The sequence below is a fragment of the Schistocerca cancellata genome, chromosome 3, assembly GCF_023864275.1.
Source record: "Schistocerca cancellata isolate TAMUIC-IGC-003103 chromosome 3, iqSchCanc2.1, whole genome shotgun sequence".
Lineage (NCBI taxonomy): Eukaryota > Metazoa > Arthropoda > Insecta > Orthoptera > Acrididae > Schistocerca > Schistocerca cancellata.
Genome location: NC_064628.1, coordinates 103579916 through 103607202, shown reverse-complemented (window position 1 = coordinate 103607202; position 27287 = coordinate 103579916). Strand labels below are relative to the sequence as shown.

Below are 27287 nucleotides of genomic sequence, written 5' to 3'. Positions count from 1 at the left end.
AACGAAGTACAAAAAAGGCAAAGATATTAATATTTTCTGGTAGTTCTGCCCCACTGGTATTAAGGAAAACGCGGAAGGGAGGACCTACCACTGTAACTTTATTTTCATGCAACCTGTTTGTTTAACAATATATAATCATAAATTTGTTTTTTTACAAATTAACACATTTGTGAAATGAATAAGCTTTTACAAGAGAAATCAAAACAACATAAACATGACAATAATTACAGGGGCCCAGACCTGCAGCCCCTATGAAGGCTTTGGCTCAGAAAGTCAGTATTAAAATCTCCACACATTATCACTGTTTTCCCAGTTGTCTTGAGTTTGCCTAAAGCAAGGTCCAGTTTTTTGAAAAAAATACTTATGTCGTTAACAGATCTATAAACACACAAAATAATAAGTTTTTTTCAGACATTAACTCAACAGCTCAGATTTCACAGACTGTTTCACACCCTTGTTTGCAAAAAGAGACTCTACTCTTATAATCTACATTTTCTTTTACATATATACAAGTTCCCCCATGTTTCGATTCCATTTTACAAAAGCAGTTTGCAAGATTAAAATGCAATATTAACGATTTAACAATTCAAAATTTTAGGGAAAGGTTGCAACACTTAGACTTGGTTGAGGTGTACAAGGAACATGATGCTAATTTAAAATTTAACCTATTTCATGATACCTTTGCAAATATATTTGAAAACAGTTCCCCTAAGAAAACAGTGAAATATGCTAATTTAAAATTTAACCTACTTCATGATGTTGATGTTGTCTTCAATCCTGAGACTGGTTTGATGCAGCTCTCCATGCTACTCTATCCTGTGCAAGCTTCTTCATGTCCCAGTACTTACTGCAACCTACATCCTTCTGAATCTGCTTATTGTATTCGTCTCTTGGTCTCCCTCTACAATTTTTACCCTCCACGCTGCCCTCCAATGCTAAATTTGTGATCCCTTCATGCCTCAGAATATGTCCTACCAACCGGTCCCTTCTTCTTGTCAAGTTGTGCCACAAACTCCTCTTTCCCCCAATTCTATTCAAAACCTCCTCATTAGTTATGTGATCTACCCATTTAATCTTCAGCATTCTTCTATAGCACCACATTTCAAAAGCTTCTATTCTCTTCTTGTCGAAACTATTTATTGTCCATGTTTCACTTCCATACATGGCTACACTCCATACAAATACATTCAGAAACGACTTCCTGACACTTAAATCTATACTCGATGTTAACAAATTTCTCTTCTTCAGAAACGCTTTCCTTGCCATTGCCAGTCTACATTTTATATCCTCTCTACTTCGACCATCATCAGTTATTTTGCTCCCCAAATAGCAAAACTCCTTTACCACTTTAAGTGTCTCATTTCCTAATCCAATTCCCACAGCATCGCCCAACTTAATTCGACTACATTCCATTATCCTCGTTTTGCTTTTGTTGATGTTCATCTTATATCCTCCTTTCAAGACACTGTCCATTCCGTTCAGCTGCTCCTCCAGGTCTATTGCTGTCTCTGACAGCATTACAATGTCATCGGCGAACCTCAAAGTTTTTATTTCTTCTCCATGGATTTTAATACCTACGCCAAATTTTTCTTTTGTTTCCTTTACTGCTTGCTCAATATACAGACTGAATAGCATCAAGGATAGGCTACAACCCTGTCTCACTCCCTTCCCAACCGCTGCTTCCCTTTCATGTCCCTCGACTCTTATAACTGCCATCTGGTTTCTGTACAAATTGTAAACAGCCTTTCGCTCCCTGTATTTTACCCCTGCCACCTTCAAAATTTGAAAGAGAGTATTCCAGTCAACATTGTCAAAAGCTTTCTCTAAGTCTGCAAATACTAGAACTGTAGGTTTGCCTTTACTTAATCTATTTTCTAAGATAAGTCGTAGGGAAAGTATTGCCTCAAGCGGTCCAACATTTCTGCGGAATCCATACCGATCTTCACCGAGGCTGCTTCTACCAGTTTTTCCATTCGTCTGTAAAGAATTCGCGTTAGTATTTTGCAGCTGTAACTTATTAAACTGATAGTTCAGTAATTTACACATCTGTCAACACCTGCTTTCTTTGGGATTGGAATCATTATATTCTTCTTGAAGTCTGAGGATATTTCGCCTGTCTCATACATCTTGCTCCCCAGATTGTAGAGTTTTGTCAGGGTTCGCTCTCTTAAGGCCGTCAGTAGTTCTAATGGAATGTTGTCTACTCCCGGGGCCTTGTTTTGACTCAGGTCTTTCAGTGCTCTGTCAAACTCTTCACACAGTATCATATGTCCCATTTCATCTTCATCTACATCCTCTTCCACTTCCATAATATTGTACTCAGGTACATCACCCTTGTATAGGCCCTCTATATACTCCTTCTACCTTTCTGCTTTCCCTTCTTTGCTTAGAACTGGGTTTCCATCTGAGCTCTTGATATTCATACAAGTGGTTCTCTTTTCTCCAAAGGTCTCTTTAATTTTCCTGTAGGCAGTATCTATCTTACCCCTGGTGAGATAAGCCTCTACATCCTTACATTTGTCCTCTAGCCATCCCTGCTTAACCATTTTGCACTTCCTATCGATCTCATTTGTGAGACATTTGTATTCCTTTTTGCCTGCTTCATTTACTGCGTTTTTATATTTTCTCCTTTCATCAATTAAATTCAATATTTCTTCTGTTACCCTAGGATTTCTACTAGCCCTTGTCTTTTTACCTACTTGATCTTCTGCTGCCTTCACTGCTTCGTCCCTCAGAGCTACCCATTATTCTTCTACTGTATTCCTTTGCCCCATTCCTGTCAATTGTTCCCTTATGCTCTCCCTGAAACTCTGCACACCCTCTGGTTCTTTCAGTTTATCCAGGTCCCATCTCCTTAAATTCCCACCTTTTTGCAGTTTCTTCAATTTTAATCTACAGTTCATAACCAATAGATTGTGGTCAGAGTCCACATCTGCCCCTGGAAATGTCTTACAATTTAAAACCTGGTTCCTAAATCTATGTCTTACCATTATATAATCTATCTGATACCTTCCAGTATCTCCAGGATTCTTCCATGTATACAACCTTCTTTTATGATTCTTGACCCAAGTGTTAGCTATGATTAAGTTATGCTCTGTGCAAAATTCTTCCAGACGGTTTCCTCTTTCATTTCTCTCCCCCAATCCATATTCACCCGCTATGTTTCCTTCTCTCCCTTTTCCTACTCTCGAATTCCAGTCACCCATGACTATTAAATTTTCGTCTCCCTTCACTAACTGAGTAATTTCTTTTATCTCATCATAAATTTCATCAATTTCTTCGTCATCTGCAGAGCCAGTTGGATTGCCCCCCTTCTAACAGCCATGTACCGCAAGTCTCTAGAGGAACAGAAGGCTCCAAATAATTGGAAAAGAGCACAGGTAGTCCCAGTCTTCAAGAAGGGTCATCGAGCAGATGCACAAAACTATAGACCTATATCTCTGACGTCGATCTGTTGTAGAATTTTAGAACATTTTTTTTTTTTCCTCATGTATCATGTCGTTTTTGGAAACCCAGAATCTACTCTGTAGGAATCAACTTGGATTCCGGAAACAGCAATCGTGTGAGACCCAACTCGCTTTATTTGTTCATGAGACCCAGAAAATATTAGATACAGGCTCCCAGGTAGATGCTATTTTCCTTGACTTCCAGAAGGCATTCGATACAGTTTCGCACTGTCGCCTGATAAACAAAGTAAAGGCCTACAGAATATCAGACCAGCTGTGTGGCTGGATTGAAGAGTTTTTAGCAAACAGAACACAGCATGTTGACATCAATGGAGAGACGTCTACAGACGTTAAAGTAACCTCTGGCATGCCACAGGGGAGTGTTCTGGGACCATTGCTTTTCACAACATATATAAATGACCTAGTTGATAGTGTTGGAAGTTCCATGTGGCTTTTCGCGGATGATGCTGTAGTATACAGAGAAGTTGCAGCATTAGAAAATTGTAGCGAAATGCAGGAAGATCTGCAGCGGATAGGCACTTGGTGCAGGGAGTGGCAACTGACCCTTAACATAGACAAATGTAATGTATTGCGAATACATAGAAAGAAGGATCCTTTATTGTATGATTATATGATAGCGGAACAAACACTGGTAGCAGTTACTTCTGTAAAATATCTGGGAGTATGCGTGCGGAACGATTTGAAGTGGAATGATCATATAAAATTAATTGTTGGTAAGGCGGGTACCAGGTTGAGATTCATTGGGAGAGTCCTTAGAAAATGAAGTCCATCAACAAAGTAGGTGGCTTACAAAACCCTCGTTCGACCTATACTTGAATATTGCTCATCAGTGTGGGATCCACACCAGATCGGGTTGACGGAGGAGATAGAGAAGATCCAAAGAAGAGCGGTGCGTTTCGTCACAGGGTCATTCTTCCCGCGAACCATCCGTGACTGGAACAGAAAAGGGAGGTAATGACAGTGGCACATAAAGTGCCCTCCGCCACACACCGTTGGGTGGCTTGCGGAGTATAAATGTAGATGTAGATGTAGATAAACTTGAACTACCGTAGTAGGCATGGGCTTCGTGTCTATCTTGGCCACAATAATGCGTTCACTATATCAAACACAATGAAAAATTTGCTAACAAGAAGTCAGAAGCGGAAAACATTTTTAATAATCATTTTAAGTGTTGTAGAGAAAATAGGATCCAGCTATTCATTAGAAAATGCAAGGCAGTATATGGAAGAGGCAGTACCTATGCAATTTGATAAAATTGAAATTCAACCCACCTCTCCTACTGAAATTAGGAAAATAATAAATTCACTCAAAAGTAAAAGCTCACATGGAATTGATAGCATTTCCAACAGAGTACTTAATGCTTGTTCCCAGCAAGTCAGTAGGATTCTCAGCCACATATGTAGTAGCTCACTGAAACAGGGCACTTTTCCAAATAGCGTATTTCAATATGCTATTTTTAAACCATTGCATAGAAAAGGGGATAGACCTGATGCTAACAACTACCGCCAATCTCACTTCTGACAGCTTTATCCAAAATTCTTGAAAAAGTAATGTATTCAAGAGTAGCATCACATACTTGTAGAAATGAAGTACTAACAAAATGTCAGTTTGGTTTTCAGAAAGTCTTTTCAACAGAAAATGCTATATATGCTTTCACTGATCAAATATTAAATGCATTGAATAACCGAACATCACCCATTGGGATATTTTGTGATCCCTCAAAGGCTTTTGATTGAATGAAACATGAAATTCTTCTAGATAAGCTTAAGTATTGTGGTATGAGCGTGACAGTGCACAAATGGTTTGATTCATACTTAACTGGGAAAATGCAAAAGATTGAAATTAACAGTACAGATAGTCTGCAAAAATCAGCAAAGCCCTCCAATTGGGGAGGTACCAAGAATGGTGTCTCACAAGGTTCAGTCTTGGGTCCCTTATTGTTCTTAATGCATATTAACGGCTTGCCACTTTATATTCATGAAGATGCAAAGCTAGTTCTTTTTGCTGATGATACAAGTATAGTAATCACACCCAAGAAGCAAGAATCAGCTGAGGAAATTGCAAATAATGTCTCTCAGAAAATTATTAAGTGGTTCTTTGCAAATGGACTCTCACTAAATTTTGAGAAAACACAGTTTATACAATTCTGTACAGTAAATGGCACAACACCATTGATAAATATAGACTATGAACGGAAGTCTGTTGCTAAGGCAGAATACTCAAAATTTCTGGGTGTGTGTACTGATGAGAAATTGAATTTGAAGAAACACATTTACGATCTGCTGAAACAGTTAGGTTCAGCTACTTATGCTACTAGGATTATTGCAAATTTTGGTCATAAACATATCAGTAAATTAGCCTACTATGCCTATTTTCATTCACTGCTTTCATATGGCATCATATTTTGGGGCAATTCGTCATTAAGAGAGAAAGTATTCATTGCACAAAAGTGTGTAATCAGATAATAGCTGGAGCCCACCCAAGATCACCTTGCAGACACTTATTTAAGGAACTTGGGATACTCACAGTACCTTCACAATACATATATTCACTAATGAAATTTGTCATTAATAACCCATTGCAATTCAAAAATAGCAGCGATGTGCGTAGCTACAACATTAGAAGAAAGGATGATATTCACTGCTCTGGATTAAATCTCACTTTGGCACAGAAAGGGATAAATTAAGCTGCCACAAAAATCTTTGGTCATTTGCCAAATAATATTAAAAGTCTGACAGATAGCCAACCAACATTTAAAAGCAAATTAAAAGAATTTCTGAATGATAACTCCTTCTACTCAATAGATGAATTCTTAGATATGAAGTAGTAACTGTAAAAAAATTATTAATTATTTTGTGTAAAGAAAATTATTGTTAAAGTTACACGTTCCACATCATTACGAAATGTCGTATTCATGATCTATATGACCCATTTGTCCAAAGTACTTTGGACTGCTTCCATACTATGCCTGTTGTGACTCAAATTTGCTAAAGACAGATTTCTTCAACCAAAAATTGTTTCCCACTGTGATTTAAATGAAGGCCATGGCTGGTATGCATGGATCTAACATACTACATTTATTAAGTTCACATACAGAAATTTTTGCCTACTTTATTTACAAACAAATGTCTCAAAAAAGAGATCAACAGGAAGTGCAAAATGGCTACGCAGGGATGACTATAGAACAAATGTGAGGATGTAGAGGCATATCTCACTAGGGATAAGATAGATACTGCCTACAGGAAAATTAGAGAGACCTTTGGAGAAAAGCTTGTATGAATATCAAGAGCTCAGATGGAAACCCAGTTCTAAGCAAAGAAGGGAAAGCAGAAAGGTGGAAGGAGTATATAGAGGGTCTATACAAACTCCTCCATTGCCAGTCCCAAGCCCGGGGCCCCATCTTGCAATTCATGGGGAACGAGGAGGGGGAGGAGTAACAGCTTTGTAAAATAACCTGGGTACATCTGGCTCCTGATGGTAGCACCCAGTTAGGGCCCCTACGTAGGGTTACAGGTGAATCCCGGCCAATGGTCTCGAAGGCAGAAGAGGAACGTCACTTCCCAACGGCAGAGAGAGCAGAAGAGCCAATGAAACATATCAGGTAGCGGCTGTACTCCATGTTATGGGCGGCTAGCAAAGGCGTATGTATCCCCACACATCTTCTGGGTCTAACAACTTCAGTTGCATAACTGGACGGACACGAGCCGTCCCATCAAAAAAAATTTTTTTAGCTCATGCAATGGATCGCACTATGGAATCGAGATTACCCCAAGGGGACAATCCCCTGTTGATCAAGGTCAACTCAAGCAGGCATTTGGATTCTGGGGGACCTGCCAAAAAGTGCATAAGGGAAGAGTCGGAGCTCCCAAGAACCTCAAAGAAGATTAAAACTAAAAAGACTTTCCGAATTGGAACCATAAATGTACAAACAATGATAAAGACTGGTAAACTTAAACAGGTAATAGATGAGATGAAAGAGAAAAGCAATGGAATATTAGCGATGCAAGAAACAAGATACACTGATGAAGATACAGTGGAGTCAGAAGGCTCCATAGTACTGAAAGGGAAACCGGGAGTTAGAATGGGAAAGGAAAGACATGCACCTAGATGCTTTGGTACAGGTAGAGGACAAGGGATACGAGGATGGCATAACTGAAATGAAGAGCAGGTCAGAAAGGATATCAACACTGACATTTCTATCAGGGACCAAAAAGTATACAATAATACACGGACACGCACCTACAAATGACAAGAACAGGAAAGACAAGAAAGTTGCAGACAGTTTATGGGAGGAGCTAGGTGATACACTGAAAAACAAACATTAAAGATACTCATAGGAGATTATAATGCACAGATTGGAAGAGAGAAGCAACATAAAGGAGTAGTGGGTGAGTAACCTGTGCACCAGTGGATAAAGAAAAATGGAGAAAGACTAATTGAACTGTGTCGAGAACACAAAATGAGATTGATAACAACACACTTCAGGGCCAAACCGTGTAAGAAAAAGACAGGGGCAAACCCATGCACCTACCTCGGCAAATTCCAAATTGACCACATAGCAGTCAGCTGGACAAACGCTAAAGAGATCATGAACACAAAGGTCAGGAAGAACACAAGAATAGAACCGGATCACTATCTTACAGAAGTTAAGTGCCTTTGGATTCCAAACAGGGACAGACTGCCACAGACGAATAGAAGAACAGAAAACACAAAAGTAGACAGAGACAAATTAAGACACAATCGATCCAGATATGAGGAAGGAATTGAATCATTCAATGAATGGGACGACATGAAGCGAAATATGGCAAAACAGGCTAAACTATGGGGAAAGGAAGAAAAGAAACAGAAGAACTGGTGGTGGAACAATGAATGTGAGGAAGCGATAGAGACTCACAGGAAAGCCTGAAGAGACTGGAGCAGCAAGAAGGACCCGGAAAAATGGGAAGTTATCTTAGGAGCAAGAAAGGAAGCGACCCAAACAATAAGATGGACCAGAAGACAGAAGATGAAGCAGGAACTGGACGAGATTGAGACCAACGCCAGGAAAAATGACAGCAGACACTTCTTCGGGAAATTCAAAAATAGTCTGATTGGATACAAGGGTAGAGAACTGTTTATAAGAGATAAGAAAGGGGAGCTGGCTGTTAGTGCAAAGGAGAACTGTTGGATTTTTGCAGAGTACTTTCATGAACTGTGAACCACCTGAAGACTAGCTGGAACTGGATACTGACACAGAAGAGAGAGAGCCACGCGCTCCAACCAGGGATGAAGTCGCTCACGCCATAAGCGATCCAAAGAATAATAAGGCAACTGGAGAAGATGGTATAGCAGCCGAGATGATAAAGTTGGGAGGCAACAAAGCAATAGACAACATGACCAACACAATCCACCAGATCTGGAGAACAAAGAAGGTACCAAAAGGATGGAAGAATGCAATTGTAGTACCAATACATAAGAAGGGGGACAAGAGAGATGCAAACAACTACAGAGGAATATCGCTACTAGAGGTCAGATACAAAATGCTCAAGAGAGTAGAACAACAGGTAGAAAGTACAGCTGGTGACTACTAAGTGGGATTCAGGATGGGAAGAGGTTATATAGAACAAATATTTATCCTGAAGCAACTGATCGAACATAGGGCCTTAAAAAAACAAAAAGTAATAACCTTTGTGGACTTCACAAAGGCATATGACTCCATTGACAGGCAGACTCTTGTTAGGATCCTGAAGAACAGAGGACTTGATGTAACTACACAAGATCTCATAAAAGAAATTCTGACAGACACAAAAGCAAGGGTGAGATTCAGAGGAGCACTGTCAGAAGAATTTGAGATCAAGACTGGTGTTAAACAAGGAGATGGGTTGTCACCATTGTTGTTCAATATAGCACTGGACAAAGTGATCAGGCAGTGGAGAGCAATACACGACGACATGGGAATACCAAAGACCCATGTGGGGGACAAAAAGGACAGCAGGGCTCATGTGGACTGCCTAGCCTTTGCAGACAACATAGCAATAGTAAGTGAGATGGAAGAAGACACAAAGACACAACTCAACAACTTAAGTAAGGTAGCCAGAAAGATGGGACTGAGAATATCCTATAACAAGACAAAGACATTAAACACCACTGCAGACTGGGAAACACCGGAAGGCACTGTTCAAATGGTGGAAAAATTTAAATACCTAGGAGAATTTATAACAGGAAGGAACAGGAGCATGTAGGGAATAACAGAGAGGATAAAGAAGGTGAGGTCAGCCTCCTGTATGACAAGAGAGTGATACAATAAAAAGAATATATTCACAGAAGCAAAGATAATCCACTACAAGGCAACAGTGTGGAATGCAGTTTTATATGCTGCTGAGACAATGACACTATGAAGAAATGGGGCAGAAAAACTAGAAAAAGTACAGGGAAAAATACTGAGAAAAATACTAGGTCCCAAAAGAGGTGGAGAGAGGTGAATGCGAAGACCTAGGGAAGAATTGTACCGGACGTTGAGAACAATATCTGGGGAAATCAGACTCAAAAGGGCAAGGTTTGCTGGACATGTAGTTGGGATGAGTACGGACAGAATGATGAAGAGAGTGTGGGAAACAACAGGGAGGACAAGAGGAAAGACAGAACAATGTGGGTTGTTAAACTTCAGAAGGACTGATTGGAATTGGGGATCAAGGTCGAAGGAAAGGAAAATTGGAGGAACAAATATAAACCGACCAATATGCCGGAGATCAGTGACAGAGAAGAATACAGGAAAAGATTAGAGTGTCACCATTGGAGCCGACAGGAGAAAAGGATCTCGGAAGAAGAGCGGGAGAGAAGAAGAGAAAGAATGAAGAGGTTCTGGGAGAAGAAGAGGAAAATGCAGTCCATGAAGGGGCTACCCGTGGTCCTACAGAGGCCGCAATGCAAGAAGAAGAAGAAATGGGTCCAAGAAGAAGAAGAACAGGGTCTATACAAGGGTGATGTATTTGAAGACAAAATTATGGAAATGGAAGAGGATGTAGATGAAGATGAAATGAGAGATATGATACTGCTTGAAGATTTTGACAGAGCACTGAAAGACCTGAGTCAAAACACGGCCCTGGGAGTACACAACATTCCATTAGAACTACTGACAGCCTTGAGAGAGCCAACCCTGACAAAACTCTGCCATCTGGTGAGCAGGATGTATGGGACAGGCGAAATAATCTCAAACTTCAAGAAGAATATAATAATTCCAATCCCAAAGAAAGCAGGTGTTGACAGATGTGAAAATTACCGAACTATCAGTTTTGTAAGACACAGCTGCAAAATACTAATGCGAATTCTTTACAGACAAATGGAAAAACTGGTAGAAACTGACCTCGGGGAAGGTCAGTTTGGATTCTGTAGAAATGTTGGAACACATGAGGCAATACTGACCCTACGACTTATCTTAGAAGATAGATTAAGGAAACACAAACCTACGTTTCTAGCATTTGTAGACTTAGAGAAAGCTTTTGACAATGTTGACTGGAATACTCTCTTTCAAACTCTGAATGTTGCAGGGGTCAAATGCAGGGAGCGAAAGGCTATTTATAATTTGTATAGAAACCAGATGGAAGTTATAAAGAGTCTGGGGGCATGAAAGGGAAGCAGTGGTTGGGAAGCGAGTGAGACAGGGGTGTGGCCTGTCCTCGATGTTATTGGTTCAAAAATGGTTAAAATGGCTCTGAGCATTATGAGACTTAACATCTGAGTCATCAGTCCCCTAGAACTTAGAACTACTTAAACCTAACTAACCTAAGGACGTCACACACATCCATGTGCGAGGCAGGATTCAAACCTGCGACCGTAGCAGTCCCGCAGTTCCAGATTGAAGTGCCTAGAACCGCTTGGCCACACTGGCCGGCCAATGTTATTGGATCTGTGTATTGAGCAAGCAGTAAAGGAAACAAAAGAAAAATTCGGAGTAGGTATTAAAATCCATGGAGAAGAAATAAAAACTTTGAGGTTCACTGATGACACTGTAATTCTGTCAGCAGCTGAATGGAATGGACAGTCTCTTGAAAGGAGGATATAAGATGAACATCAACAAAAGCAAAACGAGGGGGATGGAATGTAGTCTAATTATGTTGGGTGATGCTGAGGAAATTAGATTAGGTAATGAGACACTTAAAGCAGTAAATGAGTTTTGCTATTTGGGGAGCAAAATAACTGATAATGGTCGTAGTAGAGAGGATATAAAATGCAGACTGGCAATGACAAGGAAAGCGTTTCTGAAGAAGAGAAATTTGTTAACATCGAGTATAGATTTAAGTGTCAGGAAGTCTTTTCGGAAAGTATTTGTATGGAGTGTAGCTATGTATGAAAGTGAAACGTGGATGATAAATAGTTTAGACAAAAAGAGAATAGAAGCTTTCAAAATGTGGTGCTACAGAAGGATGCTGAAGATTAGATGGGTAGATCACATAACTAATGAGGAGGTATTGAATAGAATTGGGGAGAAGAGAAATTTGTGGCACGACTTGACTAGAAGAAGGGATCAGTTGGTAGGACGTATTCTGAGGCATTAAGGAATCACCAATTTAGTATTGGGGGGCAGCATGGAGGGTAAAAATCGTAGAGGGAGACCAAGAGATGAATACACTAAACAGATTCAGAAGGATGTAAGTTGCAGTAGGTACTGGGAGAGCTTCATCAAACCAGTCTCTGGATTGAAGAACACAACAACAACATGATACTCTATGAGCATTCATCCAGATATACGCTATAAACGTTTTTAATGTATCTAATATATATATTTATTTATTTAATATATGAAATTTTAAATGTTACCAAAAGGCTCAAAATGTTCTACTCCAATTTTTACTGACTCTATAATAAACTTTCAAACAGGTATACACTGTACATTATTCCAGTTTTAAATGACAGTGCCGGCCGGAGTGGCTGTGCGGTTCTAGGCACTACAATCTGGAGCCGAGCGACCGCTACGGTCGCAGGTTCGAATCCTGCCTCGGGCATGGATGTGTGTGATGTCCTTAGGTTAGTTAGGTTTAATTAGTTCTAAGTTCTAGGTGACTGATGACCTCAGAAGTTACGTCGCATGGTGCTCAGAGCCATTAGCCAAATGACAGTATACAGGTTTTCTATTAAAGATGAATGTGAGAAATAAAATGCCACACTGTGCTGCAAAATTTGTGGTTTCGACTGATTTCTTGCAGTGCTTCAACTATGAAAGGAGGGCATGTAAAACATTAGACAAATTGTTTCTCTTGTATTTATTCTCTGTCCTTGCACATATTTTCAAACAAAAATTGTATACACAGTGACGTGCTGTTTGTTTTCTCCCTCACCATTGGTTTTACAGAAAACAGGAAAGTTGTATTAAAGCTTACCAGCTTAGGACTAGAATACTACTACAGAATCTAAATCATCCAAACCTTTGCAATCCTACCCATTCACAGATTAAAACTATGTGAAAACTACCATTGAAGCTACTTCCCTCACAGATCCAGAAGGGAGACAGAGGGAAGGGCGTAAATGGATATAGAAAGTAGGCAGAGGGAATGAGGAGGAGATGGACAAGGAAAGAGGGGAGGAGGAGAGAGGCAGAGAGAAAAGGGAAGGGGGGATTTGATTATGTATATCCAATTCTCATATGTATTTAGCAGTTGTGAAGCATTGCCGAGTTGATTAGTTTGTAACAGTTATTGGAAATCCAAATATCCTATACTGCAGGTGTATAGGACTGATCAACAAATAAACCAAAAAGAAGACAGAAGAATTGATATGGAGTTCAGTTGTGTTATTTTTTCTCTTAGTCAGTTTTCCTATTTATATATTACGTACATTTACTAACTTTAGTACAAGTCACTTCCAGCTGCTTGCATACCATACAGCCTTGATTTTCTCTTGTGTTGTTTCTAAGCCTTCACTATTCTTCAATCGCCAGCTAACATCCCAAACATGTTTGGGCTCACATGTGGTTCCTCTTCATCAAAATGTCTTGGCTCAAACTCTTCTAGGGCTTGAACCGCATGTGTCGCATTACATGCCCTAAATTAGACACTTGTGACCCTTTGGTTAAATTGTCTGGCTGATGGCAAGTTTGCGAAATACAAAATTAGCATAACATGTAATAACAGTAATAATAATATCGGGAACTAAATTAACGACCCATAAACGATGTAGGCCACACAGTTGCGATTTGTTTAGAATAATGTTTATTCAGAAAGCAAACTCATAGCAAAAGTGGTCGTATTTAGAGTTACTGTTACACTTGAGCGCATATCCATTTGACACAGTTAGATCATTCACAACCTCATCGCAAAACAAGTCCAAAACTCCATCTCAATATTTACACAAAAAGTTAGATTTCAACCAGGTGTGCAGCCGTTCACCGCTCAAAGACTATGTCCCACAATACGACACAACGTGAAATTTTCTAAGTTATTTCACTTCCTAGCTGCATAAAGACCAACTGTCCGCTTTCATGTCTCAATCCGAACTGTACCCTCTGATGTCTCGACCAGAACTGTCCGCTTTCACGTCTGCACCAGCACTGTCCCTCCGCCTGTCGCTGGCCGCACTTCCCACGCGCCAAACATACTCATTCAACTGACTAGGGCAGTTCCCTTTCCTGAAGCCGTCAATCTGATTGGCTACAGCTTATTCCACATTATACATTTACATTTTAACATACCATATTTAAATAATCAAAGCTTGACCACTTTCACATTGTAAATAAAGTAACAATAATATCAATTACATAATAAACATTTAATTCTTTTACATAAAACCAATACAATTTCCTTCTTAACTTCGAATGGCATGGCCAGTAGCCTTGCACCAATGTGCTTTCTGATAAATAAATACAGAACAAAAGTAACTATTATGCACTAAGCTTTACAGCAGATATTCTGTTACCTAATGGTTCAGTACGGCGTCATGCTGTCATTGTTCAATGTGTTTTGTGTGCAGGAAATGATGATCTGATGCTTAAATGTAAATACTGATAATTTAAATTTACTATATCTGTTAAACAAATAAAGTTACAGGGTTGATATTTACACCATTTGTCATTTTAATGATGCGCTTCTATATGAAATGTCGATAATTAAGATTGTGCAAAGCATTCAGATTTTAGCATTCAGGTCTTTGTTACAAAACTTGTTGATTTCACTTTAACAATAAATCCTAAACTATTATAGATACAATCAACATTCAGGTTTTATTGGGATCACCATGAAATTTTATGGAGGATGGCAGATTAAAATTACTGTGGCTTGATTCCCTGCATTACTACAGAATCTTCAATAGATAATTTGCCAGTTTGCATTACTTACATTATCCTCTAAGTTTTCGGAACATTATTAACAATCTTCTCTGGCTAATACTGTAGCAAACTGCTCATAAAGAGTGAACTAAACTTCATTTTCCACAACTACATCCATATTGCTGTGAATTCAATGCCAGTTCTGAGTCAGTTCCTCAATATACATTTTATATCGGATTGGATCGGAACACAGCCTTGCCTTAGTCCTTTTGTTATGAGAAATTTCGAAGAAACTTTGACACAAAATCTGTAAAGTTTGATAGTTGGTACCTGAAATAATTTAATATTGTTCTCACTTGTTTCAGGCCTGGAACTTACAGACATCAAGCACCGCTCTGTTATCAACCGCTACGCATCCTGTAGCATGGCCCTTGGAATGATGCTTGCTGGTCTGGTGTCTTGGGCACTGCCCAACTGGAACTATTTCATGTCATTTGCAGCCCTCAGTTGTTTTACCCTGTTCTTCTTCTTCAGGTGATGCATATAAAATGAAAGGTGTGAAGGCGTACTTGTTTTTTAATACAATGATGATAAAAATGTGGGCAGTTTATGTGTGTGTCAGCGAATACTGTTTGGAAGTGGCAGTTCATCAGGAGACTGATTTTCAAGAGCAAAGAGTGCACAACAATCTGATACAAAGCACAAAACCACATGAATGGCCAGTCGGCTCACTTCAGAGACCTTTATCGTTGCTGTTCACAACACATTGGAATAGTACAATGGTTAAAAAGCAGCTGCATTATCGTGAACTTAGTATTACTGTTGCACTGTGATCAGAAACAATCTGAACAGCTGGTCAGGTTATTGCAGGTTAGGTCGTGCCAAGAAATAACTGTTACAAATAAATAAATAAATAAAATAAACTGATAAGTTGTGCAATTTCTGAGTTAATTGTCATTGAAGTTAGACAATCAGACCATTATGTGCACAAATTCAAGTGGCCTGGCGGAGACAGAGCCACCAAATGTGTGCTTCATTTGGTTTCCTAAAACCGAACAAGGCAGCAGTACAAAAATTGGAAATGGGATGGTAGTAAGGACTGAACCTGAGCCAAAGGCTGAGCAATCTCATGCACTGTTATCTAAGCTATGAGAATAATGACACTAATCGTGTCTGGTAGGCCACATGAATTTACGTGCACAGTTGCCTAATTGGCTAACTTCAATGCTAATTTATTCAGAAACAATGCGACATATCGAATTTTTTTCTTAACAACTATTACTCAGCACAGCCCACACTGCAAAACTCTCACAAACTTTTCAGACTTTCTTGCCACCACTAACTTGCTTAATACAATTCAAATGTCAGCAAGAGTGCAGTTGAGTTCTGGAGTTGAATGAGAATACAAGAAATGGAGCAGGATTCAAACCCACCCATTAGTTCCATGAATCAGACGTCATGTAACAGCAGGCTGAGCAACACAGCACAGTAGACAAAACTTGTATGACACATAGATAAACTTTTGATGTACGTTAATAAAAAACATCAACAAAACATGCAATTATAAAACCCATAAGCAACATGCTAAAAACCTTCATAGGCTGCAAAATGCAAACTCTTAGTTTCAATAAAGGTGTGGGGGGACTCTGTTTATAATGAGGTTTAAATTAATTAATTAAACTTTAAAACTACATTTTGGTAATCTGATTGCATAAATCTGTGGGAAACAAAATCTTACGAAAAACCTGAAAATAATCACTAAACTCGCTCTCGCTCTCGCTCTCGCTCTCTCTCTCTCTCTCTCTCTCTCTCTCTCTCTCTCTCTCTCTCACACACACACACACACACACACATTTATAGTAAATCAGTGTTTGTGATTTAGTTACTGCAGCAGATATTCTAATTAACATACTCTGTTACATCTAGCTGTTTCCTAAAAGAGGAGTAGCAGTATTTATTATCTGCATTTGTTGTAAAAGGAAGGATGGAAGATTGGATTAACGTCACTTTGACATTGAGGTCATTCGAGACAAGCTCGGATTGTATCAAGGATGGGAAGCAAATCAGCTGTGCCCTTTCAAAGAAACCATCCAGACATTTACCTTAAGCAATTAAGGGAAATCAGGAAAAACCTAAATCTAAACGGCCAGACGCTGGTTTGCATTTATTGTGAATTAACTCTGTTTTCAAGTTTGCTAACAACTGTAAGCAACCTCAAAACGTTTTAGATACTAGTAATTTTTAACACAGGTTTTTGTGTTGCCTTAAAAGAAATTTTGTTTTGGGTATTTGCTTCAATTCTTACAGGAAATTTGCACAAGTTTTTAGCTCAACAGATTAAAAGACAATCAGCAGACTTAATTTAAAGTTGTTTGTTCACTGCCAAAATGCAGCCCCACTGTGAATGCTGCTCTCAAACATAGGATGTCTTGGCTGACATTCATAAGAAGCTGGAAACAGTGCTGACTACTGTCAAATGATTGGTGGCTGCTGTGAATCATTCTGATGGAAGAGCTCCCGAGATTTGTGTACCTGTGCTTCTGGTACCAGAGCTACCTCAAGTACTATCCTTTCCTGTGGATCCTGTCTCCTCTGCAGAAAGCACAGGATCTGTGATTACTCATCCATTTGACTAAGTGTGGCCTGTCAACAGTAGATCTAGGCATCCTGTGGAGGGTGGATGGGAACCATGGAGGACTCAGGGTGTTGTACTGATCCCTCTAACCAATACGTTTGAGGTGCTGTCTTTCACTGAAACTGAGTCAGTGGTACTCGCTTCACCTGTCTGGTGTCAAGAACAGGCAAACATGAAAGGGTAGGGGTCTATTAATCACTGGCAATTCAAATGTATGATGGATGATGGTGCTCCTTAAGGGAATGGTAGCAAGAGATAGGAAAGGACACCAAGTGCCTCAGTGTGTATGCCTGGGGGCCTCATTCCACATGTTGAAGAGGCTATTCCAACAGCCACTGAGGGAACAGGGTGCAACCAACTGCAGACTGTGACACACATTGCAACAAATAATGCCTGTCGTCTGGACTCTGAGTTCATTATTGGGTCATTCCAGCAACTGACTGAGAAGATTGAGGAGACCAGCCTTGCACGTGGTGTTTCAATGAAGCTCACAATTTGCAGCATTGTCGCCCAAACTGATCGTGGCCCTATGGTTCTGAGTTGAGTCAAAGAACAGAAGCCGAGACTTCAGAGGTTCCGTGGCAAGCTAGGCTGCAACATCCTGGACTTGCACCATGGGGTTGAGAATTGTAGGGTCCCCCTAAATGGGTCAGGTGTGCACTACACATCAGAGGTTGCTACTCAGGTACCTGACTGTGTTTGGCCTGAATACACGGGTTTTCTAGATTAGGCAACTCTCCATTCAATACAGATGATAGTAGCAGGATTCATGGAAGTATCAGCGTAAGATCGAAAGAAATGCCTCCCACAGCTGAGAGTATTAAAATTCTAATGGTAAACTGCCAAAGCATTCACAACAAAGTGCCTGTGTTTGAAGTGCTATTGAAGAGCTGTGAAGCTCACATAACACTAGATACAGAAAGCTAGTTGAAATCTGAAATTGATAACAGTGAGATTTTTGGGGAATACTTAAGTGTATATTGAAAGAATAGGCAAATGGAAATGGAAGTGCTCTACTTGTCACAATAGACAAGAAACTGCAGTCCAGCAAGGTAGAAACTTAAACTGCATCTGAGATTGTTTCGGCAAGGCTCAGTATCAGGGCTGGGCATAATATGATAACTGCATCCTTCTATCACCCACGAAACTCGTTTCCTGATGTACTGAAAACGTTAGAGAAAACCTCAGTTCACTTCTACAGAAGTTCCCCAATCATACTATAATCATCGATGGAGACTTTAATCATATAACAATTAACTGGGTAAATTATAGTTTTGTTAGTGGTGGTCGTGATGAGACATCCTGCGAAACATTACTAAATGCCTTCTCTGAAAACTTCCTAGAACAGACAGTTAGGAACCCCACTCATGGGGAAATGTATTGGATCTACTGGCAACAAACAGAGCTGACCTCCTTGAGGCTGTCCACATCAAAATTGGTATCAGTGACCATGACACAGTTGTGGCAACAATGATTACCAAAGTACAAAGGACAACTAAAACAAGCAGAAATATATATATGGTCAGTAAACATTATATTCCAATGAAGAACTTGGAAGTTTCAGCACAGGACAGAAGCACATAGAGAAACTATGGCTCAAGTTTAAAAGAATTGTTTACTGTGCTCTGGACAGGTATGTAGCCAGTGGAACAGTTCGTAATGGGTGGGACCCTCCATGGTATACAGTCACTGTAAAGACACTTCTAAAGAAACAGAGATTACTGCAAAATATGTGTAAAACAAAGTGTAGGGCTATAGATAGAGAGATGCTGAAAGGTACATGTCTGGCTATCAACATGTGATGCCTTCAATGACTACCATAGCAGAATATTGTCAAATGATATTTCATAAAACTCAAAGAAATTCTGGTCATATGTGAAGGTTGTTAGTAGCATCAAAGTTAGTGTCAATGTATGAGACAGGAACTGGAATTGGGGATAGCAAAGCAAAGGATGAAATGTTTCACTCCATTTTCAAAAGTTCCTTCAGAAAGGAAAACCCAGGAGAATTGCCCCAATTTCATCCACCACTGAAAAGATCAATGAAATAAGTTGTTAGTGTCAGTGGTGTTGATAAAAATCTGAAATTATTAAAACTGAACAAAGCTCCAGGCCTCAATGGAATCCCTGTCAGACTGTATACTGAATTTGTGGCTGAGTTATCCCCTCTTCTAACTACAATCTGTCGTAGACCTCTTGAAGAGAAAACTGTGCCCAGTTTTTGGAAAAAAGCACAGGTCACACCTGTCTGCAAGAAGGGTAGTAGAAGTGATCCACAAAACTACCATCCAATATCTTTGATTAGATTAGATTAGATTAGATTCAGTTTTTGTTCAGTGTTTGTTCCATAGACCCAAAAAATGAGATGATGCTTGTGGGTGTGGAACATGTCAGAAAGTATAATATGAAAAACATAAAACATTTGAATATAATATTAACCTGATCATTTGTCAGGAGATTGTCACAATAGGTGAACAGTGAACGGGAACTGATAATATTTACAGAATTAATACACAGTCTGAATGAAACATTGTTGTTGTTGTTGTTGTTGTGGTCTCCAGTCCTGAGACTGGTTTGATGCAGCTCTCCATGTTACTCTATCGTGTGCAAGCTTCTTCATCTCCCAGTACCTACTGCAACCTACATCCTTCTGAATCTGCTTAGTGTATTCATCTCTTGGTCTCCCCCTACGATTTTTACCCTCCACGCTGCCCTCCAATATTAAATTGGTGATCCCTTGATGCCTCAGAACATATCCTACCAACCGATCCCTTCTTCTGGTCAAGTTGTGCCACAAACTTCTCTTCTCCCCAATCCTATTCAATACTTCCTCATTAGTTATGTGATCTACCCATCTAATCTTCAGCATTCTTCTGTAGCACCACATTTCGAAAGTTTCTATTCTTTTCTTGTCCAAACTATTTACCGTCCATGTTTCACTTCCATACATGGCTACACTCCATACAAATACTTTCAGAAATGACTTCCTGACACTTAAATCTATACTCGATGTTAACAAATTTCTCTTCTTCAGTAACGCTTTCCTTCCCATTGCCAGTCTACATTTTATATCCTCTCTACTTCGACCATCATCAGTTATTTTGCTCCCCAAATAGCAAAACTCCTTTACTGCTTTAAGTGTCTCATTTCCTAATCTAATTCCCTCAGCATCACCCGACTTAATTCGACTACATTCCATTATCCTCGTTTTGCTTTTGTTGATGTTCATCTTATATCCTCCTTTAAAGACACTGTCCATTCCATTCAACTGCTCCTCCAGGTCCTTTGCTGTCTCTGACAGAATTACAATGTCATCGGCGAACCTCAAGGTTTTTATTTCTTCTCCATGGATTTTAATACCTACTCCAAATTTTTCTTTTGTTTCCTTTACTGCTTGCTCAATATACAGATTGAATAACATCGGGGAGAGGCTACAACCCTGTCTCACTCCCTTCCCAACCACTGCTTCCCTTTCATGTCCCTCGACTCTTATAACTGCCATCTGGTTTCTGTACAAATTGTAAATAGCCTTTCGCTCCCTGTATTTTACCCCTGCCAGCTTTAGAATTTGAAAGAGAGTATTCCAGTCAACATTGTCAAAAGCTTTCTCTAAGTCTACAAATGCTAGAAACGTAGGTTTGCCTTTCCTTAATCTTTCTTCTAAGATAAGTCGTAAGATCAGTATTGTCTCACATGTTCCAGTATTTCTACGGAATCCAAACTGATCTTCCCCGAGGTCGGCTTCTACTAGTTTTTCCATTTGTCTGTAAAGAATTCGTGTTAGTATTTTGCAGCTGTGGCTTATTAAACTGATTGTTCGGTAATTTTCACATCTGTCAACACCTGCTTTCTTTGGGATTGGAATTATTATATTCTTCTTGAAGTCTGAGGGTATTTCGCCTGTTTCATACATCTTGCTCACCAGATGGTAGAGTTTTGTCAGGACTGGCTCTCCCAAGGCCGTCAGTAGTTCCAATGGAATGTTGTCTACTCCGGGGGCCTTGTTTCGACTCAGGTCTTTCAGTGCTCTGTCAAACTCTTCACGCAGTATCGTATCTCCCATTTCATCTTCATCTACATCCTCTTCCATTTCCATAATATTGTCCTCAAGTACATCGCCCTTGTATAGTCCCTCTATATACTCCTTCCACCTTTCTGCTTTCCCTTCTTTGCTTAGAACTGGGTTTCCATCTGAGCTCTTGATGTGCATACAAGTGGTTCTCTTATCTCCAAAGGTCTCTTTAATTTTCCTGTAGGCAGTATCTATCTTACCCCTAGTGAGATAAGCCTCTACATCCTTACATTTGTCCTCTAGCCATGCCTGCTTAGCCATTTTGCATTTCCTGTCGATCTCATTTTTGAGACGTTTGAATTCCTTTTTGCCTGCTTCATTAACTGCATTTTTATATTTTCTCCTTTCATCAATTAAATTCAATATTTCTTCTGTTACCCAAGGATTTCTAAGAGCCCTGGTCTTTTTACCTACTTGATCCTCTGCTGCCTTCACTACTTCATCCCTCAAAGCTACCCATTCTTCTTCTACTGTATTTCTTTCCCCCATTCCTGTCAATTGTTCCCTTATGCTCTCCCTAAAACTCTGTACAACCTCTGGTTCTTTCAGTTTATCCAGGTCCCATCTCCTTACATTCCCAACTTTTGCAGTTTCTTCAGTTTTAATCTACAGGTCATAACCAATAGATTGTGGTCAGAGTCCACATCTGCCCCTGGAAATGTCTTACAATTTAAGACCTGGTTCCTAAATCTCTGTCTTACCATTATATAATCTATCTGATACCTTTTAGTAACTCCAGGGTTCTTCCATGTATACATCCTTCTATCATGATTCTTAAACCAAGTGTTCGCTATAATTAAGTTGTGCTCTGTGCAAAATTCTACCAGGCAGCTTCCTCTTTCATTTCTTAGCCCCAATCCATATTCACCTACTACGTTTCCTTCTCTCCCTTTTCCTACACTCGAATTCCAGTCACCCATGACTATTAAATTTTCGTCTCCCTTCACTATCTGAATAATTTCTTTTATATCATCATACATTTCTTCAATTTCTTCGTCATCGGCAGAGCTAGTTGGCATATAAACTTGTACTACTGTAGTAGGCGTGGGCTTCGTGTCTATCTTGGCCACAATAATGCGTTCACTATGCTGTTTGTAGTAGCTTACCAGCATTCCTATTTTCCTATTCATTATTAAACCTACTCCTGCATTACCTCTATTTGACTTTGTGTTTATAACCCTGTAGTCACCTGACCAGAAGTCTTGTTCCTCTTGCCACCGAACTTCACTAATTCCCACTATATCTAACTTTAACCTATCCATTTCCCTTTTTAAATTTTCTAACCTACCTGCCCGATTAAGGGATCTGACATTCCACGCTCCGATCCATAGGACGCCAGTTTTCTTTCTTCTGATAACGACATCCTCTTGAGTAGTCCCTGCCCGGAGATCCGAATGGGGCACTATTTTACCTCCGGAATATTTTACCCAAGAGGACGCCATCATCATTTAATCATACAGTAAAGCTGCATGCCCTCGGGAATAATTACGGCCGTAGTTTCCCCTTGCTTTCAGCCATTCGCAGTACCAGCACAGCAATGCCGTTTTGGTTATTGTTACAAGGCCAGATCAGTCAATCATCCAGACTGTTGCCCTTGCAACTACTGAAAAGGCTGCTGCCCCTCTTCAGGAACCACACATTTGTCTGGCCTCTCAACAGATGCCCCTCCGTTGTGGTTGTACCTACGGTACGGCCATCTGTATCGCTGAGGCACGCAAGCCTCCCCACCAACGGCAAGGTCCATGGTTCATGGGGGGAAACATTGTTATGCACTTTTAACAAATTTATCATACACAAAATACTTAATCTTCACTGTTGTGACCAAGTGCTGTCAAAACTGAAATCTAACTGACATTTGGGTCACTGAAAGTGTCCGATTCCAGCCATCTGCTTTGACGTGTGACGTAAGGATGTTGTGATATGTTACGTCATTACGGCACGGAGTTTATGATTTTGTTCTGTTTGTAGATGTCGTCTTGTAGTGTTTGCTGGTGCCCTCTGGTGGTGTGTGTGTATGTGCTGAGTGTAATGTATTGTATTGGGTTCATTTAAGCTTTGGTTTGGTTGTGTGAACTTGTTAGCAGTTTTTGTAGTTCAGGGTGTAAGGTTTGAAAGTTTTTTCTGTGAGTTATCAATAATTTTTTAATTATGTGTTTGGTGTTTTTGTTAGATGTTATTGGTTTGCTGTTTGTGGTGTGGTGAGACAATTTATTTATTGTGTGGTTTCTGTTGTTAGGTATGGATATGATTAAATATAACAAAGCCATGTTGCGGTCAGAGACAGGGGAGGACATGTTGTCTGTTATTAAACTCCTGCAGTTATTTGGACTAATTGTTGAGATTGTGAAGTGTAGTATTTGTCTCAAGAACATTAGGTTGACCAGAATTCCAGCATCTTGGACCAGGGACAGGTACATGTGGCAGTTTGTGTGTGTGTGTGTGTGTGTGTGTGTGTGTGTGTATGTGTTTGAGGGGCTGGGGGTGGTGTGGGGAAGGGGGGGGGGGGCTGACCTAGTTTGCAGTGCCAGAATTTGTTGGTAGTAACTATTTTTTTGTGTCTAGGTATTCTACTCGAGTTGTGATGTTTTGTGTATTTACAGTGTATTGATTGTGTTTTAATTTATGTAGGAACGTTTAATTCTTGGGTTTTTGAGGTGCTGTGGTTTCCATTTTATTTTTTGTAGTTGTAGGTGTTGGTTTTCTAGTATTAATAGTTTTTGTTGATCTATGTAGGTCAGGGGAAATGACCAATTCTAATTTTCGTAGTTGTAGCCTTTAGTGTTTTGGTATTGTCAGCTATTTTTTTTTTTTTGGTCATCAGTCTACTGACTGGTTTGATGCGGCCCGCCACGAATTCCTTTCCTGTGCTAACCTCTTCATCTCAGAGTAGCACTTGCAACCGACATCCTCAATTATTTGCTTGACATATTCCAATCTCTGTCTTCCTATACAGTTTTTGCACTCTACAGCTCCCTCTAGTACCATGGAAGTCATTCCCTCATGTCTTAGCAGATGTCCTATCATCCTGTCCCTTCTCCTTATCAGTGTTTTCCACATATTCCTTTCCTCTCCGATTCTGCGTAGAACCTCCTCATCCCTTACCTTATCAGTCCACCTAATTTTCAACATTCGTCTATAGCACCACATCTCAAATGCTTCGATTCTCTTCTGTCCCGGTTTTCCCACAGTCCATGTTTCACTACCATACAATGCTGTACTCCAGACGTACATCCCCAGAAATTTCTTCCTCAAATTAAGGCCAGTATTTGATATTAGTAGACTTCTCTTGGCCAGAAATGCCTTTTTTGCCATAGCGAGTCTGCTTTTGATGTCCTCTTTGCTCCGTCCGTCATTGGTTATTTTACTGCCTAGGTAGCAGAATTCCTTAACTTCATTGACTTCGTGACCATGAATCCTGATGTTAAGTTTCTCGCTGTTCTCATTTTTAATACTTCTCATTACCTTCGTCTTTCTCCGATTTACTCTCAAACCATACTGTGTACTCATTAGACTGTTCATTCCGTTCAGCAGATCATTTAATTCTTCTTCACTTTCGCTCAGGATAGCAATGTCATCAGCGAATCGTATCATTGATATCCTTTCACCTTGTATTTTAATTCCACTCCTGAACCCTTCTTTTATTTCCATCATTGCTTCCTCGATGTACAGATTGAAGAGTAGGGGCGAAAGGCTACAGCCTTGTCTTACACCCTTCTTAATACGAGCACTTCGTTCTTGATCGTCCACTCTTATTATTCCCTCTTGGTTGTTGTACATATTGTATATGACCCGTCTCTCCCTATAGCTTACCCCTACTTTTTCAGAATCTCGAACAGCTTGCACCATTTTATATTGTCGAATGCTTTTTCCAGGTTGACAAATCCTATGAAAGTGTCTTGATTTTTCTTTAGCCTTGCTTCCATTATTAGCCGTAACGTCAGAATTGCCTCTCTCGTCCCTTTACTTTTCCTAAAGCCAAACTGATCGTCACCTAGCGCATTCTCAATTTTCTTTTCCATTCTTCTGTATATTATTCTTGTAAGCAGCTTCGATGCATGAGCTGTTAAGCTGATTGTGCGATAATTCTCGCACTTGTCAGCTCTTGCCATCTTCGGAATTGTGTGGATGATGCTTTTCCGAAAGTCAGATGGTATATTGCCAGACTCATATATTCTACACACCAACGTGAATAGTCGTTTTGTTGCCACTTCCCCCAATGATTTTAGAAATTCTGAATGGAATGTTATCTATCCCTTCTGCCTTATTTGACCGTAAGTCCTTCAAAGCTCTTTTAAATTCCGATTCTAATACTGGATCCCCTATCTCTTCTAAATCGATTCCTGTTTCTTCTTCTATCACATGAGACAAATCTTCACCCTCATAGAGGCTTTCAATGTATTCTTTCCACCTATCTGCTCTCTCCTCTGCATTTAACAGTGGAATTCCCGTTCCACTCTTAATGTTACCACCGTTGCTTTTAATGTCACCAAAGGTTGTTTTGACTTTCCTGTATGCTGAGTCTGTCCTTCCGACAATCATATCTTTTTCGATGTCTTCATATTTTTCCTGCAGCCATTTCGTCTTAGCTTCCCTGCACTTCCTATTTATTTCATTCCTCAGCGACTTGTATTTCTGTATTCCTGATTTTCCCGGAACATGTTTGTACTTCCTCCTTTCATCAATCAACTGAAGTATTTCTTCTGTTACCCATGGTTTCTTCACAGCTACCTTCTTTGTACCTATGTTTTCCTTCCCAACTTCTGTGATGGCCCTTTTTAGAGATGTCCATTCCTCTTCAACTGTACTGCCTACTGTGCTATTACTTATTGCTGTATCTACAGCGTTAGAGAACTCCAAACTATCTCGTCATTCCTTAGTACTTCCGTATCCCACTTCTTTGCGTATTGATTCTTCCTGACTAATGTCTTGAACTTCAGCCTACTCTTCATCACTACTATATTGTGATCTGAGTCTATATCTGCTTCTGGGTATGCCTTACAATCCAGTATCAGATTTCAGAATCTCTGTCTGACCATGATGTAATCTAATTGAAATCTTCCCGTATCTCCCGGCCTTTTCCAAGTATACCTCCTCCTCTTGTGATTCTTGAACAGGGTATTCGCTATTACTAGCTGAAACTTGTTACGGAGCCCATATTCTCCTGTAACCTTTTCTTCTACTCCTTCCCCTACAACTGCATTCCAGTAGCCCATGACCATTAGACTTTCGTCCCCCTTTACATACTGCATTACCCTTTCAATATCCTCATACACTTTCTCTATCTGTTCATCTTCAGCTTGCGACGTCGGCATGTATACCTGAACTATCGTTGTCGGTGTTGTTCTGCAACCCGGTCACTGAACTGTTCACAGTAACACACCCTCTGCCCTACCTTCCTATTCATAATGAATCCTACACCTGTTATACCATTTTCTGCTGCTGTTGATATTACCCGATACTCATCTGACCAGAAATCCTTGTCTTCCTTCCACTTCACTTCACTGACCTCTACTATATCTAGATTGAGCCTTTGCATTTCCCTTTTCAGATTTTTTTAGTTTCCCTACCACGTTCAAGCTCCTGACATTCCACGCCCCGACTCGTAGAACGTTATCCTTTCGTTGATTATTCAATCTTTTTCTCATGGTAACCTCCCCCTTGGCAGTCCCCTTCCGGAGATCCAAATGGGGGCTATTCCGGAATCTTTTGCCAATGGAGAGATCATCATGACACTTCTTCAAATACTGGCCACATGTCCTGTGGATACACGTTACGTGTCTTTAATGCAGTGTTTTCCATTGCCTTCTGCATCCTCATGTCGTTGATCATTGCTGATTCTTCCGCCTTTAGGGGCAATTTCCCACCCCTAGGACAAGAG

General features: G+C 40.0%; 1 protein-coding gene across 1 annotated transcript in view; it reads left to right on the top strand.

The window, feature by feature from the left end:
• The window catches only part of LOC126177114 (carcinine transporter-like), a 668824-nt gene that overhangs the window by 155942 nt on the left and 485595 nt on the right, over window positions 1-27287 (top strand). Inside the window, exon 5 of the mRNA XM_049924381.1 lies at window positions 15069-15237. Coding sequence (XP_049780338.1) covers window positions 15069-15237 — 169 coding nt within the window. The remainder of the gene's footprint in view (window positions 1-15068; window positions 15238-27287) is intronic.